Source organism: Indicator indicator, chromosome 2, assembly GCF_027791375.1.
Source record: "Indicator indicator isolate 239-I01 chromosome 2, UM_Iind_1.1, whole genome shotgun sequence".
NCBI lineage: Eukaryota > Metazoa > Chordata > Aves > Piciformes > Indicatoridae > Indicator > Indicator indicator.
In genome coordinates this window covers 22,132,247-22,152,732 of record NC_072011.1, presented here as the reverse complement: position 1 = coordinate 22,152,732, position 20,486 = coordinate 22,132,247, and the positions used below count along the sequence as shown (strand labels likewise).

At 34.5% G+C, this 20,486-nt stretch overlaps 1 protein-coding gene across 3 annotated transcripts in view; it reads left to right on the top strand.

Moving 5' to 3' along the window:
• STXBP5 (syntaxin binding protein 5) overlaps positions 1-20,486 on the top strand; it is a 95,511-nt gene that overhangs the window by 62,445 nt on the left and 12,580 nt on the right. The window contains exons 16-22 of one of the 3 annotated variants that reach the window (XM_054393120.1): positions 1,027-1,205; positions 3,305-3,430; positions 3,910-4,061; positions 11,312-11,377; positions 14,239-14,298; positions 14,388-14,435; positions 19,910-19,960. In XM_054393120.1, the coding sequence (XP_054249095.1) occupies positions 1,027-1,205; positions 3,305-3,430; positions 3,910-4,061; positions 11,312-11,377; positions 14,239-14,298; positions 14,388-14,435; positions 19,910-19,960 (682 nt within the window). The remainder of the gene's footprint in view (positions 1-1,026; positions 1,206-3,304; positions 3,431-3,909; positions 4,062-11,311; positions 11,378-14,238; positions 14,299-14,387; positions 14,436-19,909; positions 19,961-20,486) is intronic. The other 2 variants (XM_054393128.1, XM_054393136.1) reach the window with 2 other exon arrangements.

Below are 20,486 nucleotides of genomic sequence, written 5' to 3'. Positions count from 1 at the left end.
TCTTTTGAGGGCATTGCCATAGCACTGCTTTATTCTGTAAAAGATACAGTGATGAATTCTATTACAAGAGTTTGAGAAGTCCCTTGTTAAATTGGGCACATACAACTTTACTGAATGTATGAGCTGAAAGCTAACTTGAAGCCATTTCATTATAAAATGTTGTGTGTTCCAAGTATAGCTTTAATCACAATGTAGTTGTTTAGGGGTTTTTCTTTAGCATCTCCTCTCTTATTCTTGCCCCTTCAGTTAAGTCTCAGTTTAAGGAGACATACATAAGTAAAGACCAGAAGAAAAAAATTACAATTACATTCCCTTCTGAAGGAATAATTTTTCCTAAATGATCTTTATAAATCAGTCTCTAGCAAACTATCCATTCCTAGGAATGCTTTAAAATATATAGTGCTTTGTTTCAGTCCATGAGTCAAGTTCTGCTTTGCAGGTATCAAGATTAAAATGGTCAAAACCTTTATTTAAACTGCACAACAATTAATACTAGTATTATTACAGGTCTGACAGAAAGAAATCTGAAATCATGATGAACTTAGAGTTCACAGTGTATGATCCTCTTCAGTGCAATGCCAAACTTTGAAATAAGTCCCATATGTACAGTGTTACAATAGTATAAATTAGAGTTGTCTGATTGCCTTCATCTCTTCTTAGATTTAGCATTCCTGAAACACATAAGCAAGTCATCTTCATAGCTGTTAATTTATTATGTGCAGTGAATGATAATTAAATGGGTTCGGTGTTTGCTTCCTTTCCAATATTAAGCAGGAAACTTCTAAATACTGGAAAATAGATTAGAGCTTCAGTTTTCAGTAATCTTGAGGTACTCAATCTGCAGTAGATAGTATGACTATTTCTGAACACTAAATGCCATGAGATGTTGTGCTGTTTTTGAAACTGCTATCTTGTGAAAAATGGAAAAGTCCTTGATGGCACTTTTATCGCTATATTTTCAATAGCATTTCTTTTATTTCATATCTAGCTTTTTGAAAGAGTTCACTCAATTTTTTTACTTTACAGATGCTGGAAGTACGTCTGTTGTATGAAATAAACGATGTTGAATCTCCAGATGGGGAACAGGTGCCACCTTTACCAACTCCAGGCACAGGTTCCAATCCTCAATCCATTGTTCCTCAGTCTCATCCATCTACTAGTAGCAGTTCATCTGATGGACTTCGTGATAATGTCCCATGTTTAAAGTAAGTATTTTCTGTTATAATTTAGAGTGTGAAATTTCACAAGAATGTGGGGCTAGAATGCCATGTGACATTAATTTCCTTTCTTAAAGCAACATTTTCCAAGTATCTGAAAGCTGAGTTCTCTTTTAAGAGATTAATATTGCAACCTTAGTTTCTTTAAGCTTCATAAGATGACTTTTTTAAAAAATACATAAAATCTTACATTTGGAGCTGCCTGCTTTAGAAACTTTGGTGTACATATTAGCATAGTTATAGCTGCTCATGCTATAGAACAAACGTTTTCAACAGCAAAAATATAGTTACTTTGGAATCTTACTGTCCATTGTAATGAGTAGGTAACTTAATGTTAAAGATAGCCACAAAATTTTAGGCCAAGTCTGAAGAGATTTCACCAGTTAGTTTTCCAAAGCCTTACGTTTTTAGGGCCAAAACAAAAGCAATGAAAATGCTTACAAATAACTCAGAGGTAACCCTCTTTTAGGCTTATAAATGTTTTGGGGTTTTTTTGTATGGCTCCAACGGAACTTTGTATTTTGTGGACAGGAAACAGGGCTAAATAAGTGTCCCAGTCTTGTGGATGTTTCTTTTGCGTGATGCTTCATAGTGCTCTTGCTGTAGGTCATTTCAATGTAGAACAAATTTTCAGATTTTTTTTTCTTTAAACTGGGATTTTTTTCCTTAAGGTTCCTTTTGTGTGTAAACTTTTTACACATTTGAGAAAAGAAAGCTAAATGATGACAGTCTTCTACAAGACTGTATTATGAGACCTCTGGACCATCACCTTTTCCTCACAGAGAAATGTACTTTGAACTTAATTTTCAGATATACAATTAAGATATGTATGTACTCTGTCTTCTGAAATTTAAGACCCTTGGATTTTAATTCTCTTTCTGCGTGCATCCAGAAAATACTAACTCTGATGGGGTTGTTTTCTCTGGGTTGGAGTTTTCAAATCTCATTGTTTGCACTGAGTTGCAGAAATGTCTTTCTAAAGAAAACTGGATGGAGTAGAAAATTTGGAAAATTCCAGTTTCTTGTAAAATGTTGGCAAATCAAATTATGCATTAATGAGAATGAATGAGTAAACCAGAGAAGCTTATATTCTGTGTTAGTTTTTTTCACCTTAAGATGAGAAACACTTACTCCTTTCTGCCGGACACTAATTTTATTCATCAACACACCATCAAAATCTTTTCAGGAGTTTCAATTTTCCCATTTCCAGGTTCTTCCCATATAACTGGTCTGCCATTATTTTAATTTACTTTTTTCCTATCATATTATCAGGTGTTTGGTTTTGTCTCAATAGATTATGCTTCCATTTCTCTTTACGGTACCTTTCTTCCACATGAACCCTTCACCCCCTTCCATTCTTTATATTAGAGTTCCTTGGAGAATCACAGAATGTTAGGGGTTGAAGGGGACCTCAAAAGATCATCTAGTCCAACCCTGCTGCCAGAGCAGGATCACCTAGAGTAGGTCACACAGGAGCATGTTGAGGTGGGTTTTGAATATCTCCATAGAAAGACGGTCTACAGCCTCTCTGGGCAGTCTGTTCCAGTGTTCTGCCATCCTTATGGTGAAAAAGTTTTTCCTTATATTTAAGCAAAACCTCCTATGCTCCAACTTGCACCCATTGCCCCTTGAATGGGTAGCAATTTTCTCTTAGCAGTTGAAGACCGACCTTCGTCTATTCAAGTCAGTACTTCAAGGTAGTGCTGTTAATGCCTTGCTCTGAAGAGGGGAGAACTGAAGTGTATGTGTTCATTACTCAATTATTATCAGTGCCCTCATGAATCAAAAAGGCGCTTAAACAAGTGAATGACCATTTTTCTGGTTTGTTGGGTTGGGATTGGTTTTTTATTTTGTGATTCCTTTTATATTTTTGTTGGGGGGGGGGTGTTTTTTTGAGGTGGGGGGGAGTTTGGGTTTTTTCTGTTGTTCCTTTTTTTGGGTTTTTTTTCTGTTTGTGTTGGATTTTTTTTTTCTGTTTACCAACTTTAAGTCTAGCGTGGTGTAGAATTTAGTGAATTCTAAGCCCAGAAGGTGACAATGGAGACTGTGGAGAGTCATAAAAAGATACTGTTTTGTTTGCTTTGCAGAGTTAAAAATTCTCCTCTCAAGCAGTCTCCAGGCTACCAAATTGAGCTAGTTATCCAGCTAGTGTGGGTGAGTGGAGAACCACCTCAGCAGATAACTAGCTTGGCAGTCAACTCAGCATATGGCCTGTGAGTACATTGTACACAACTTTTTTCATTATTCTGTTCTAAAGATTTAAAATTGTCTATTAAAAAGTTAATTCTCTGTGTGTGTTCACATGAACTGCACAGCAACATGAGGCAGTCAGCTTTCTGTGCTTTAAATACAATTCCTTTTGGGTCAAGGCAGATCCTTATAATATTAACATCAGAAACAAAGCAACAGTCTTCCTTGCCTGGCACTGTATAGCCAAGAGTGTTGCTTACGGCTCTGTCAGATAGGTTGGCAGGTAAAATGATAGTGATTAATTCTAGTCAGTGTCATGTGTTTTTACAAGAGAACAATTGAACAATGCTGCATTCTGAAATAGTAATTTCTAAATATGCACAATTTAGGGTAATTTTTATGAATTACCCTAAGTTTTAAACTACTGAACAGCAACAAATACCGATGTAAAACTTTACCAACATTTGATTAGTGCTATCTTTTCTTGCACTTTTTTTTCCAGAGTAGTTTTTGGAAACTGTAATGGTATTGCCATGGTTGATTACCTCCAGAAGACAGTGCTCTTGAATCTAGGCACTATTGAACTGTATGGCTCCAATGACCCTTATCGCAGGGAGCCACGATCTCCCCGAAAAACTCGACAACCATCTGGAGGTGAGTAACCACCTGTGGCTTTGTTCCGAGATTCTCTGGGATATTAGTGCATATTCTTTGAATACAAGTGTATTTTTTTCTCCATACTTTATTCTTGAGCTGTCCCTACTGTCACTACTGCAGGTTTGTTTCTTCATGTTTTGTTCAAGACTGGATTCTTAATGGATTCTACTGATGCTTCATGTCCTTACTTCTTCATCAGTGTAATGTATGTTTTAAGAAAAAGCAAATGGGACAACATTATCTGTGTGAATAAATATAAATGTACAATGGATTTATGCAGTTTGAGACTTAAAAGAAACCAACATGACGTAGAAGTGTCTTAGTATTGCTGATAAACCTTGTACATGTATCACATGCTTGTAGAAACCCATCAGTGTTTGCAGATAGCCAGTGTATCTGCTGGTATCTTTTGACTTCCTGTTTTAAACTTTGACTAGAAATGACCCTGATGAGTTATGCTATGTTGTATATGCCATTATATTGTGCTTGAGAGGAAGCCTTTGATTTAAATGAGATTGATAATAGAGTTCCGGTAAGTTTTGTAAGTTAATATTTTATTCAAGTTGAAGTGGATGCTCTAAGATGAATTTTACTGAATCATTGTCTTGGAAAGATACAGCCAGCACAAGTCAGCTTATTTCAACTGAGGAAATTGGTCTAAAAACCACTGGAGAAGGACATGCAGAGTTGGTGTTCTGTCAGATAAAATACTTCTAATAAATAAAAAAATTATTAAGAAAATGACTTTTTAACAAAATAAGAAGTATCTTTACTGGCTAACTATGTTGATTCTTGGGAGCAAAGGGTTTAACTTCTGCATTTAGATTATACACTGACTTTTGGAGTGTTAAACATTGCTTGGTTTGTTTTCTTCACCTTTAATGTATTGGATCTGCTTAACAGTTACAGCTGTCCAAGATGTTCATGAATTACATCCTTTTTCCTCATGAATGTCACATGAAAAAATATTTTTCATCATTTTAATACTAATGATCTGCATGACAAGCATTTTATAAACCTGAGTATATGTTATTCTGCTGGCTTTTTGTCTCAAATGCACTGTTAGTGTCTCCGTGTCTTTCCTTTTCTCATTGCTTCATGAAGGTATGCTGACTGTGGCTTCTTGCATGTGCGGCCTTTCTAACTTATATTCAGAGTCTGTGAAAAAGCTTCGCACCTCTTATATAAGTAAGTCATCATCTCATGGCAGTAAGATTTCTGAACATACGAATTTGATTTTTTACTTATTCACTCACCATAAGTATTTTTGGTCATCCATTATAACTGTTTTACTTCTAGAAACTGATTTTAATCCATCATGCATCTATTGTATTTTTTGCTCATGTCATCTTTAAAAAAGCTTAGAGGAAAAACCAATTCAAATACTTTCTGTATTTTGCTGCTTAAAATAAGTGTTAAAATCAAAAGGAGATCCTGTCTCAGATGTTACTGATGTCTGCAGACCCAAGATCTTATTTGCCAAATTTAATGTTGTTTTGAGACATGACAGTAGATGTTTCCTTTTCTTCATCCCCTTTCTGGCAGAAAAAAAATGTTGTAAGTCCTGTGTTAAGTATTAATATTTAACTTTGTTTAAAAAAAAAGTGGTTTATCTATTACAAATGAAAATTTACTGCTACACGATATTGTTCATAGGGATTAATAGTGGAGGTGTCTGTGTGTTGCACAGCCTCTGTGGGATATCCAAGCAGTTTTGAAGTTAAGGTGCTTCATGTGAGGGAGGTGGCCCATCAGAATCATGATTTACCTGACTGTTTCAATCATTCATAGCATCCAAGAATTTGAAGCTTCAAAATAAAGCATACTATTATTCATTTCCTTAGTATGCCAGTTTCCTCAGCCCTTGGGCAGAGGTAGGTAATCTTGCCCCATTTTTTACTGGAGGGTAGAATAAAACTAAGAATGACCTGGAGTTTAAAAAGAAGTACCTCTGCTACTGAGGGAGGAAGGGAACTAGGCATAAAAGAAATGCTTCCATTGTAAGATGATACAGAACTGAAAACAAGGATTCACTACTAATTTGCTGTTGTTAAGGGAAGCAAAAGATGAGCAGAAGTCCCAAAAGTGGTTTCTGAAGGCAACAATTAGCTGAATTTACCCAGGCTACTTAATCTAGGAAAAGATTAAAACAGGTTTTGTACAAAAAAGTTAATTTCTTAACCATGTAGCTAATTCTCTTTCCTTCTGGCATCCCGACAATATCTTAGTTAGCTGGAGCTGCAGTTTATGTAATTTCTCTTGAGTTATCATTTAATATTTTTTTATCTGTTGCTCTTTCAATATAAATATAACATAGACTTCAGTAACTTAAATAGTAAAACTTCATTGCTGTGTGATTTTCCATAAATAATAAGTCTTACATTGAAGAAACTATCCTTTAGTATATTTGTAAGATTAGAATGAAAAGAGTTGGATTTTGTGTTTTCACAAACATTAAGACCTGCATTTAGTGTGTTCAAAAATGCAAGGAACTTGTGCTTCCTTAGTTTTGTTTTAAAAGATATGCCTATTTTCAATTCTTTCAAACATATGTGTTGTAATATTTCTGAATTTATTTCTGTAAATATAGAGGGGAGTAAGAAAACATCCTCTGTTGCTCAACCACTTGTGTGGTTTTTGCCAAAAAAATTTTTAAAAGGCAGCGAGAACTGAACCTTCTTCATTAAGAACCTTGTTATTTTGTATGTTCCATCATAAAATATCTACTTAATCAAATCAAAATATCTAGTTAATAGATCATCATTGTCTGCTTACATATTTATAACCTAGTAAATGGCATGTCCTGAGTCAACCAGTTGAAAATACTAAAGGACTTTCTAAAAGTTCAAGCGTAAGAGTTGCATATCTTCTAACATATGAATGAAAATGCAAGATTTTTCCCTTCACTTGTGTTGCAAGAATGTGATGTATGTTTCTGTCATCTTATTTATTTTTTTTTTTACTCAGAAAAGAAATTCAGATTCACGTCTTAAAGCAGCATCTATTTAGAGACAAGGCTCTCTACACTAGCTAGACTGTATACTATCATTTCAGGCTAGCTCACCAGATACAAGCTCCCAGTTGGGACCGTGTTTTGGAATTTATCAGTGATTCATACCAGGTATATTACTCACATGTTTTGGTGGCAATTTATAGTTGTGAAGCATGCAGTATGTGTTTTGTGAAGGCCTGCTAGACAGTATCACCAGGTGCTTCTCAAGGACAGTCAGCCTTTGCCTTTAATCTTTGTAGTGGGTGGGGGAAAAAACAACTTTGGCCATCTGCTGAAAGACATAAAATGTGTAAGTAGAAGCTTTATAGTGTGATGAAAGCTATAGACAGTTGAGGCTTACAGTTTTAGAGACCTTTGCCTGATGTGCTGTTCGCTAATATGACAGGAGCCATTAAGAACATCAATATTGGTATGAAATCATCAAAAAAAGTTAGTTTTATAACTGAACATGAAAACTTAGGCACAGCTGTTATTTTTCCTTCCCTATTTAAATAAGTTAACATAGGATGTCAGTCTTACAGTCTTGCAACTTACTTTTGGTGGGACTTGCAGGATTTTGTGACTTCTCAACTATGTTACAATTATATAGAACTTTTTTTTTTTAAGGTAGTTCTACCCAAGACAGTAAACTGATTCTGACAATGTAGAAGCAGTTCTTGTATGCATGTGATTTTGTAAAATGTGTGAACATTTAAAAAAAATTAGTTTTCTTTAATGTAATTTACAACTATTTCAGAACTGGGCTTGAGTCAAAATGGAGGACAATATATGCATGAAATTCTTCTGGGATTGCTTGTGGTAATTGTTTTCCCTATCCCCCTTCTCCTTAAAATGGTCCTGGGCATGAACTATTTGTATTTCGAACTTAAAACATTGACTAAATCAGGCCAACATCAACTGTGGCTATGCCAAGTTTAGAATTGAATCAGAAAGCTTGATAGTTGAGTTTGGGGATCTTTGACTCCCATTTTTCAGGTCAATTGCTTTTACTTTTAATTTTTACAGCTTCATGTCAAGCTAGTCCTAGTTGTAATTTTTAATTAGGCTGGTTTCCACTCAAGTTGTAGTTTATTCAGAGATCTGCCTAAAACTTATGTGAAAAACTATCAAATGTCTCATGAGACTTACTTTGTCAGTTAATTTCAGCTGTAGTTCTAGGGAGTTTTTAAGGCAGCATGGTAATTTTTGGGGTTTTGGGTTTTTTTCTATTCCTTTTGGAGATTATCAGTTTCTTTCTACTAGAACTCAGTGAGATAAGCTAAAAGCTTTTTGGAAAGTTACTTTTTCATAAATTTGTGTTCTAGCAGGTTGTCATCGTTGCAGTTCTGAAATGGAAACTCTTGGATCAGTTCGTGTTTATCAGAAAAACTATAGTAAATTGACTGTGAGCCTGAAACCAGAAAACTTTTCCGTAAGAGCTGGCTTACTGGCTTACCCTTTCAGAGTACCTGGGGTTTTAAGATGAACAGCAATAATGATTGTTACACCAGTTTGTTCTCACTGGTCAAGGACAGACCTTCTTAAGCTCACAAACTTAAACCTTTCATGTTGTTCTCTGCTTAGTTTAGTTACTAATACAGTGTGGTCAGTTGAAATTATCCCCCAAAATAAAATTTCCAGACTAGCTCAGTTGAAAGCAAATGAAGCTATATTTACAAGCACACTACAGTCTAGAAATGTGGAATGCAATGAATATGTACAAGATATACAATATTTACATATATTTACAATGTTATAAACAACACAAGATTCCCCCCAGGACAAAATCAGGGGGTTACCAAAAGTTTCTTCCTCCCTATGCCAGGGGAAAGAGAAAGAGAAGAAAAGCACAGGGTAGCTTATTAGTGCTTAGCCACAGCAAAGAAACGCAGCCAAGGGCAGCAACAGCCAAGAAAAAGCCAGCTAGTATCTGCTAGAGCAAGGAAACCAAAAAGAGGAGAGAATTAGTTTATACAACTAACTTTGTGTTAGATATTAGACCAATGTAATTATTTAGACCTTATCATTATTTTCCCTTTTGCATCCCATGGTAATTTATTTACATTCTATCACTTTCACTCAAGCTGTGCCTAGGAAAATCTTCCACATACAGTCATAGCCAAGATTACTTTTTATCTACTTCTGTCTCCTGTTTTCTCTCTTACGCAACAGCAGTGATGGCTACACTTAGATTTTCCAAGTTTATGTGCCATAATGTGATTGTCATAATACATACCCTAATTTTTAGTGAGATAAATCTTACCTAACACCTGAAATTAGTGCACTGGTGTTTTTGGTTCAGTCAACTGATCCCAGTTATTCATTAATAGATATATTAATCAAATCCTAGCCTCAGGACTTCTTAAAAAGAAAGCAAGCATGCAAATGTGTGACTTGGCTAAAGACTATTCCTGCCAATGCAGAGAATTCCCATAGGTAAACTAGTGTGAAAAGTTAAACTCTTCTATGAAGATACTTAGAATGTTTATGAGAAAGAGAAAACTGAGTTCCTGAACTGCATGTTTGTATTTGTTCAGTTTAACTCCTGAAGAAGCATGATTTAAAAACAACTATTTCTAGAAGCACAGCAGTGGTTTGTCCCATCAGGACTGCTACAAATCTAAAATTTGTATTGCTTGTTGGGAGAGAAGTACATGGATATTTCAAAAAAATAGTTTTACACAACACCATGTTCTACAAAACAGACTCCTATACTTGTTTAAGACTGGTGCTTTCACAGGTGAAATCATACTTTGTTAAAGAATATGTACAAATTTATCCCGTAGTACTCACTGATACATTGTTTTGGCTTTCTTTTTTTAATTTTTTGTGTGTGTAGTGGACAGGAATGGTTTCCACCTGGGATTTCACCATACATTTTTAGACCTTAAATTGTTTTCTAGACTGTTCTTTAAGCGCAAGCTTAAAGAAACCTCACTTTGACAATTCCACATCAATCCTCATAGCTCTGAGGTTCAAGCTGTATATATTCTTAGTAATCCTAAAAAAATTACTGTGAGAAGGCAACATACTTTCAGTGTGTTCCACATTGATACGCTGTTTCAGGAGAACTTTTTTCCTTCATGTGATTAACTTCTGGTTTAGTATTTGGAAACTGTAAAGCTTTCATAGAAAAGTACTGCTCTTCCCATTTTTGTTGCAGTTCTCTGTTAACAGAGCTGTACAGATACCCTAGTGAATGTGTAGTGCACAGCTGGTGTAGACAGGCTTCTCATGTGCAAGCCCTTGTTGCCTTAGCTATTACCACTACACCTCTCAAGCTTTTTGACTACTGGAAATATTTGTCTGCATGCAAAAACCTTTCCTTTTAACAACTATTTAGCTATTACTGTTAAGCATTATGTGCTTGTTTGCATTAATATCATGTCAAGAAATTTCTTAACTGTTATATAAACCTAGAGATGCATTCCTAGCCTTAAGTATCCATAAAATTCACCTTTCTTAGTCATGGACAGTCTTAACAGCAATGTGTTATCAAAAAATACACTTCTAGCTAGTTCTTTAGTTTAATATCCAAGACCTTAACAAGGCTTTCAATCTTTAACATCTTATTGTGGACTCCTATTTTATTCCTCTCACTGGAATGGAAGGAACGAATGACCTTTTAAGTATTAACAATGCAATTGCTCAAATGATTGGATCCGATGATACAAGAACTTAGTGAAATTCCTCCATACACGGAAGAACACTTTTGTAAACACCCCAGAACATAAAGTCTGTAAGTGATGTCAGTAAGGAGTTGGAAAATGAACAAGTGCAGCAGCAAATACAAAGCAATGGGAAGATAATTTGGAAAAAAAAAAAAACAATCTGTAGTTTCAGGCACTATAATACACATGTGGTTATAATCTTCAAGCTCCCCTTTCACCTTACTTTCTTTTGCAATTACCTTTTTGCTATAACACCAGGATTTTTCAAAACAGAATTTGTATTTGTACTTAATTTGTATCTATAGTGTGTAAATAATTGTTCTGATAAGTCTATGTTGCTGAAAACATGATGGTTCTCTAATGAGGAAGTATATTTTGTGCAGAAAATTTTAGTAGGAAGAAGTTACCCTACAGTCACTGTGGGTAATGTCCAAATTAGGAAGGAAAAAAGAAAACTAATATGTTGCAGAAATTCTTTCACGACTGGCTGGTTTGTATCTAATAAGAAATTAAATTCCTAACTGCAGCAGAAGAAAGGATAAAATGGCACCTCTGTTTATTAGACATTGCTTTTTGTGTTCCAGCAGGTCTTTGTGACATTAACGAAGGTACAGTGGTGCCAGAAGACCGCTGCAAATCACCTACTTCAGGTAACTCTAACTTTCTCTGATCTTCAGCTTAGTTGCCCAGGAGATTGCATGCCTTGAGTCACCATTTACTAGTTAAGTAATAGTATAAAACAAACCTGTAGTGTTCTGACAAACTGTTTCAGCAGACATAAATTTTGTGGTGTTACACAACTTAAGTTTTTAAAACAAGGCTGATTTAAGAGATTTAGTGGGAATATGTAATAAATATGCATGAAGAGAGATAAAATCTGAACTTTTAATGCTTCAGGGAACATAGTTCAGGTGATTGTGTTTCAGAGTTCTTGAAAATGGAAAAGATGGCTTTTGTAAAAAGAACTACTTTATTTCTGCATCCTCATCAGTGGTAAATTAATATTTTTTTCTTTGGATTTAGAAGTCTTCAGAAACTGGCGCCATTACAAAGCAGTAATTCCATACTTAACACTCCCCTCAGCTTTTGTTTTGTCTTGCTTTAGTTGCTTCTATACATGAATGTCTTAAATGAAAGCTTCCACAATATGTAATTTAGTATTTTGTTTAATATTGGCTGGTTAAGGCTACAGCTAAAAATTTGTCACTTGGCCTCACAATTACTCTTTTAAAGTCAAGTCACTGCTTTATTCAAAGCTATATTCAGAAGACAGCATTGCTGCTTTACACAAGTACCTAAAGTAGTATGTGCACTTTTCACAGTGTAGTACCAAATAGTAATCAATAAAGGAAATTAAAGATAGACTCCTTTTCTTTTTTGTAGCCTGTGCCTTTCAAAGCCAAACTGAAAACATGACAAAGCCAAAATATCCTGTTCATAGCTCTAGTAGAAATTTTAACATAAATTTTAATTTCTGATATGTCAACTGCTGTCTTTTGATGCTGATTTTTAAATTCTGTAAAACTAATCTATATCAGTCAATATTTTTTTGCTAGCCCTTTACTAGAATAAGTTAGTTGGATTTATAATTAAAATCTGGCTGGCAATTTTAATTGAAGTCTTAACTGAAGATACAATTTCATGAAAACCTCTGTGATGTGAAGTACTGGCATGACAACTTGATTTTAATGCAAGTATTTTGTGTGGTGCTTAGAATAAAGTGTATTTTTCCTATTTAATTTTTAAATATCAATACCAATGTCAATAAGCAACTTGCTATGCAGTGCTGCGGTTGCAGTAAATCACTTTCTCTGTCAAGTGAGAAGAATTATATTTCTAAGGTAGTTGAATTTGACTCAGTCTAGGCTACTTCTAGTTTCTGACAGACTGCTGTAAAATGTATACAATGAACAGCTAATGAGCTGTAACCCATAATCCATGTCCTTTGTTTCCCCTTGCTCCAACATCACTCAAATGTCAACCAAAACCAGTTATGTTACCACGAAATCTAAAACCATTATTGAACTTGAATTAAAGGATTTCTTTCATAATTTGGAGTTGGAGTAAAACTCAATTTACCTTTTCTAGTTACAGTGCAATGAAAGCACACCCAAAGGTGAAAATCAAATTTTATATGGAAAAATCCTAAATTTAACAATTTGCCTCCCCTCCCTTTAAGATGATCAGGAAAAGAAACCCACTTAGAATAGATGAGTTCAAATGTCCCGAAGGGAAACAGAACTAGGGTGAGGTTCCTAACTCTGCAGAAGTAGAGGTCAGTCTCTAATTTGTGAGTTGACCATTCAGTTGACAGACTATTTTGAAGTTAGTTCTTATTAGAATGAAATTTAGAAGTTTGGAGAACTTAGTATTCTGTGGAAAGAGTATATAATATTTTCAAGTACACACACAATACTAAAGAAGAGTAAGTCTAAAGTATCCAAAGTAGTGAATGGACAAAAGATGATGAAGAAAGCCACTGTTGCATTTCATTACTGCTTGAGGACTGTTTTACAAGGTTTGGCTGGCCTTGCTTCCCTCAGTTCTGTCTTCTCAGCTTTTCCAGTTTTCCTTTGAGAAATGTACTTGGAGGGAAGCACCTGCTTGATAGGGAAATCATTTGGTCATGTTTGTGAAGAGAGAAGAGCTGCAGTTCCGTAGGTTTGGTTTGAATTTGTTGTCTTTCCCGGGCAAGAACACATGACTGGAAAGAAGCTGGAAATGGCATTCAGTTTTCAGAGAAGTAAAAGAATATTTTGGAGAAATTACCTGCACAGTATTCATGAGCTTGAGATGCAGATAGAAATGTTTTAGGGTTTTTTTTCCTAGTTGAGAGGAAAATAGCCTAGTGTGAAAAGTTACTAGCAATAAGATTGGAGGATGGGATTGGCAATTGAGTGTGTTACTGGCTTTGATTGTTACAGTACAATCTGTGAAAGAGACCAGCCACTGTTTGGAGTCAAGTCTGCATTTGCTCAAGTGATTACATCTTCCACCTCTTCCACTTTTCCAGTGTCTAGGTGAAGAGAAGTGTAAAATACTTCCATTAGACTTCCTCAGTGGGTGGGTATACAGTTGAGAAGACTGTGAAAGGGACTATCTGCCTATGCAAGTTAGGAGAGTATCCTACAGTTCTGATAATGCTGTTTATTGTTACAATAGTGTTCTGTGAATCACAATTTAGGTTAATGTTTATGTCTGGAACCATGACTAGGACAGCAATATAGTTATTCAGTGTAAATGCTTTTTTCAATGAGGAAAATATTTCTAGCAATGCATTGCGCAACAATACATACAGTATACTTTTTGTGACTAATCTCAATATGTTAGAATTCTTGTCATGCCCAAATAATTTGGATTTTTATCTAGTACAGCTACAGAGAATAAGAGTATCAGTATTTGGTATTTTAATACATCATTGTATCTTCCTTAAACTCAAAGCTTATGTTAATACATTGGATTTGTCCAAAATATTGTTTGTATATCCATTTCATTCTGTCTTCACTCATAGGTTCTGGTTCACCAAACAATTCTGATGATGATCAAAAAATGAATAATTTTATAGAAAAGGGTACAGTATTTTCTTTCTATAGTATTTTTTCTTCAGTTCCTTTTTTAATGCGCTTAGATTGATCTTTTATATTAAAATATTATTTACAGTGAAGACCACAAGCAGAAAATTTTCCAAGATGGTAGCCAATGACCTAGGTAGGCACTAGAAAAATTCTGCTTTGTTCTTAATCCAGTGCCTTACTCTATGCAGCACTAACACAGCAGCAAATTAATAAAATAAAATTCAATTTTCAATGCATTAAGTTATTAATTTTTCATTCTTTATGCTAATTGATCATTCTGTGGGCTGCTTCTGTACTAAATACACTGGGCATAATTTTTTTAAATCAAAAATACTGGTGTTTTAAATTCTCTGATTTTACAATTACACTTCTCTTTTCTGTTTGGGTGAAATTCTAATCTGTACTAAGAGTTCAGTCTATGCAAGTCACAACATTATTCCACTACTTTTGCAAAAGTACACTTTCTTTGAGAACATGTGGCTGATTCAATTTCTTTTGTGTGTGTTGCATTTATAGCCATATGGTCAAGATAGGGAAAGTATCATTTTTTTTTTAATTTAATCATCTGGAAGAGGACTTGGCCATATGTATAACGTGTGTGTGTGTATATACATATGTGTATATATACACACACACACATATATATATATATGTATATATGTGTATATACATACATATATATATATGTACACTCACACCTAGATGCAAACACACGTACTATGGATACCCCGTTACCGTTAAAGAACTGCATTTACTTTTCTGCGTCCAACAGTGACACGATACCTTGCAAGCTCAGCTTGTCTTAACGTTTTGGCCTTGGAATATGTTGTATGCAGGCAGATTGAACCCTTTTGTGATGGAAATGGAAATTAACTCTACTTCTGACAGCTGGGTCATTCAATAAAGAAAGGCAAAAGGCCATATGATTTAATTTTGGGAAAGGGACTCTTCCTTAACTGGGGTATGGTTATTTTCACAATCATTGTGTTAATGGTTAATTTTGTTTTCATTTAGTACACTAGTATATCATTGCAGAAGGATTTAATGTTATGTCTTTTGTCATACCAAAAGGTTGAAAAACTATTTTCTATAGTAAAAGTGTTTGCTTGCCGTGGAGTAATTGGTTAAGATTTGGGAGGGAGATTGCTTTTCCTGTAGTATCTCTTTGATTTGCTGTTAAACAGTTTATCTTTTTCCTAAACTGCTAATCCCTTTCATTGAAATTCAGTAACTGAGAACACAGATCTTTCAGAGTTCAGTGAGATAAATGAGTATAATGAAATTATCTTTGGAATCTGAGGTACATAGTGGGGAATAGCAAGAATCTGCCCTTTGCAGTACTATGATGATCCCTCCTTGCAGTGCTAAGAGAAATGTTAGTGAAATGAGTTCAGAGACAGTGACTGATAATAATATATTTTGTCAGTTCACCTGCAATTAAAAAAAAAAAGTATCATTTACATGAGTGTTAATTAATGTGTTCTCATAAAGGACATTCAGACTACCCAGAAACTTAACACTCGGCTCTTCTAAAGGGAAAAAAACACACTTAATCTTGTGCATGTTAACATCAATGTCTTTTGGTAAGGAAACATTTCCCTTTTATGCCAAAGCAGTCTCTTCTGAACTTAAGACAGGCTGTCTTGTGCAAAAAACATAGTAGGTTTGAGTGTGACTTTTTTTCAAAGGGTAATGTAGTTTTAAACAAACATGCTAATAATAATTCTGAATAACTAATGAAATTTGTTTCAGCTTTAAGCCTTTCAACTGAAAGTATTGTAAATGTTTTACATAGTTGAAATAACAAAACAATTATTTACAAGTCATGTATTCTTCAGGGTGTAAGTTAAATACAGATTTAATTGAGACAATAATGCATTTGATGTGTAATTTATAAGTGTCTCCCAGGTGTCCCATGCTGTGATTTTTGAAACTTGCAGTTTATTGGAAGCTTGAAAAAAAATTATTTCATCTATGTTCTGTTAGTTTCGAGTGGTCCCACTGAATTTTTTTGTTTTGGTGGGGTGTTTTTGGGTTTGATTTTGGTTTGGGTTTTTTTTCGCTGCCATGCTTGCTCTGCATGACTCTTTCTGAACTTAGATTCTAAGCTTTTTCCACATAAGTAAAGCATCTCTTCTTCAGTGTTAAGAGTTGCATGATTCTTACATATCATTGTTTTAAACTGAATTGCCAACTAAATGTGAGTGGACAATGAATTCTGTAAAATATGTCACTTGCTGTCCTTAACTTCTTAATGGAACTTAATTCCATTCTTTGCAATGTGTGAAATACAACCTGTCAAAGGGATTGTGAAACTGAACAAGAATTATTTACGTTGATAATTTCAGTTGCTGTTAATATCACTCCTGTGTTTTTTGTCACATGAGAAGTAGCTTCAGTTCTGTGATAGGCCTATAAGGTAGTGAAATAATACATATGCATTTGGAAGTGTGAAGCCTTCTTTAATCACTTTAGTGAAACTTATGTAGAGGCATCTTCATTTCTACAGATCTTTTATTATTGTTAGTATCAGACAAAGATTCTTGATTGGTTAAAGGATCAAAAGTCATCTAAGACTGCAACAATAGCATAAATAAAACGAAATGTAAATGCGTCATATACTAACACTTCAGCTTTGCTGTGTGCACTGTTAAGATCAGTTATTCTGGGTTTTTCCCTCTAAATAATGAGTTTGGAATGCGCCATGCTAAGGAATGGGTAGTAACTCAAGTTGAAGACCTACTGTAAATATGTTACTTTGGGGTCACATTTCCCTTTCATTTGCATCAGAGGTGAACTTTGAAAAGTTCAGTTACTTTGGATATATGGAACTACTTCTAATCATTCCCAGAAATTACCAAAATTACTGTGACCATTATTAAAAGCAGCCATTTATCTTAGGAATGGCAAATACTAAATAATGTGCTGTGAATTATTAGTAGAGAGAAGCGTACCGAATGTAGATGAACTTACAGGAAGAGTTGGTAGGAAGTATTTAATGTAGTATAAATGTTGCAGCAAGCACCACCAAGAGACAGTAAACTCTGATATGACAACTCCTACTTGAGGTCAATCACATCTAGCAGGACCACTCAACATTAACTTTCCTCTGTTGTATGACTGGAGTGAAAAGCCTGGTATTAAACACTGTCTCTGTAGTTCTCTATCTTATAATTTCATTTCTCTGATTTAAATCTTTAGTGTTGTAGAAGTTGTCTAGTATGTTGCTGGTTTTCTTCTGAGGGACAGTGAAACAATTTTGCAAAACTATTCTAAGCCATTAACCAGAACTCAAGCAGATATTCCGTTTGGTTTGGGGGGTGGGGTTTTGGTTGGTTCTTTTGTTTGCATGCTTTGTTGTTGTTGTTGTCTTTTTTTTTTTTTAAGTAATGTTAATTAAAAATTACTTAGCTGGTGAAATATTCCTATTTTCTTATTGCATCTCTAAACACTTTTTTCTTTAAACACAAGATGGCACTACTACATTTAAATACGTTCTTGTTTGCTATTTACGTTTGTGTTGAGGGTTTTGACAATCTGAAATACTTTTTGTTTTGGCATAGCACATTAATTCACAATTTCTAGCGATTACATCCTTTTTAGCCATTCATATATCCCTTTGTCCTATTACTGAGACATAGATGAATGTTTATACAAAATGGTATCCAACAAATTTGGTTTACCTTATCAACCTAGTTCACACAGCTGGCCTTTCTCTAAGGACTTAAACTGTGGATTGACACTTAGTACCCAACACGCTTGTCTGTAATTGTTATTACCTGTTAACTAGTATCTTTTTTGGTCATTATTCTTCAATTTGTTAAAACTGTGTGTTAAAAATGTCTATTTGAAAAACTAAAATTGACCACTGTCATATGTCTTCAAACTAAGTTAATCATTGCTTATATTCATATGGGGTAAAAGCCAAGAACACCTTGAATTATTTTCTGTATGTATACTTGAGCTTTTTTTTAGTGCCCTCACTCTTATGATTTACATGTCTAATAGAAGTCTTGTAAATCACAATTACTGATAAGGTTTCATGATGGGTTTTTTTGAGCTGATGTAAATTCGAGCTGACAGTAAAAAGATAGACTCCTAGAGATGCTTTGTACCATGGTTTTCTGTTTGTATAGATCAGATCTGATCTAAAACAGGAGTTGATTTTGTTGAAAACTTGGCAGAAACTTAATTTAGATGAGCTTTGGTCTCACCATTAAGCCAAATGGTGGATACTAGTGTCAATGGAAGTATGAGGGTAGAAAATATGTAGTTGGACTAGCCTTCTCAGTTTTATTCTGCACTAATGTTAAGTTCAAGTTCAGTCTTAGAGAATGTAATTTCAATTTTATTTGAATAGGACATACTTCCTAATATTGACTCATGAAGGAAATTAGAAGATTATTTCTGGAGTCTTATTCTCAATTTTTTATCATGTATGATGGGAATAAAACTGTTCAACTATTCAGATAACTAGAATTTGCAATATTGATAGCATAATAGATGATACAATGAAGTATTTTCATTTTTGAAGGAGTGGAAATAACTTTAAACCAAAAGCAGTTCTTCAGAATACGTAGAAAATAGAATTATTTCTGTTAAAACTAGAATACGTTAACTCTGTTTTTTAGCTGAGAATCAGCAAGATTCAGGTTGCTTTATGAATGGTATACCTTACAAGGTACTTCTAAAGTTATGAGTCTATTCTCAACATCTACTCTAGGTAGAGAATTATTACCTGTAAAAGATAGAGAAGAATTAAATTGTATATCAAAATTCAATCATGTCACTGGGAAATAAATTTGGAATCTAGCTCAGGTCTATCAGTTATGCTGCGTCGAAATTTATTCCTTCTCCAGTAGCTGCTGAAAGAAAGGAAGAGGACTGTATGTCTACTACTGTATTAGTGACTTTTATTATAGCAGCATTTGTTTAGCTTTGTACTGCAAATTAAATGCACTGAAAGATTTCCGTTCCTATAAAGAGATTTTTCCATCTCGGGTGAATTCAAGTTCTGTTTTTCACTGCAGCAATATTGTTTGTGTTACAGGTGTTTTTGTGCTGCTGGTTTAATTGTTCTCTGTAATGTTCTCATTCTTCTTAGGCTGCAGATTGCATTTCATTACTGCTTTTTACACATATGCATTAATGTTTTAGAGTAATGAAAAGTTCATTTTCTCTCTATTTTAAATATCTCATGCTTGCTCAGAGAGTAGAAGAGGGGATGGGATGTTAACTTCTATATACATTTTAGTGCACATTCTTGCAGTAGCCAAGAGTGTATTCTGTCCCCTTGCCTGAGGAGGTAAAACTTGAGGTTGAACCGAAGCAAGATTGATTCAATCCATCCATTTCTACCTGAAGCTTGAGGAGAAACAAAGCTTGGCAAAACTCAAAAAATGCTATATTTGTGGATTTTGTTGTCTTTCATGTTTTACTTTGCATCCCTTTGTTATGGAAGTGAGCCTCTACTTTAGAAGAAATCCTGTTACCTACTTCAGTTAATGTAATCAGCAATGATATATTAAGTACTGGGAAAGAAGCAAATAAAGGCCAGCAGAATCATGTTTATTCTTTTTTTAAAAAAGAATATACTTCACTTTTCAGCAAAGATGTCCAGGAAGCTAAGTTTGCCAACTGAGTTAAAGCCTGATTTAGGTAAGTTTACATAGTTGATTTTATTTTTACTAAAATTGTTTAGAAGAATGTTGAGTGCATTAAGAGTCTTACATTACATAAACTATGACTTTGTCATGTTTATATGGAGTATAGAATTAAAATTTTAATTCCACTCTTTCTGGGGGCTCTTAGGCACAAAGTGTCATTGCTGTCATCATAAGGTAAGCCTGCAAGTTTAGTACATGGCTTATCCCACTTTAATCATATCTTTTAGACATCTGTCACTCACTTTATCTGTAATGCTGTAATAGCAAAAGCATGAATAAACAGGTAATGTAAGGAAAATTGCTACCTGTTGAGAACCATCTGATGCTTTTTAAATTGAAAAAAAATGAATATTTTAAGAATAACAGGATATGTGGAGGTTCAGTCACAAACAGTTGGGCATAGTTTTATAAATGTTAATTATCTTCTGACCACTCTCTCTAAATGAAAATTGCATGCAGCTATTTGGATGGATGACCAGTCTGAAAGTTACATTTTGCTTGAAAAAGCACAATAACTT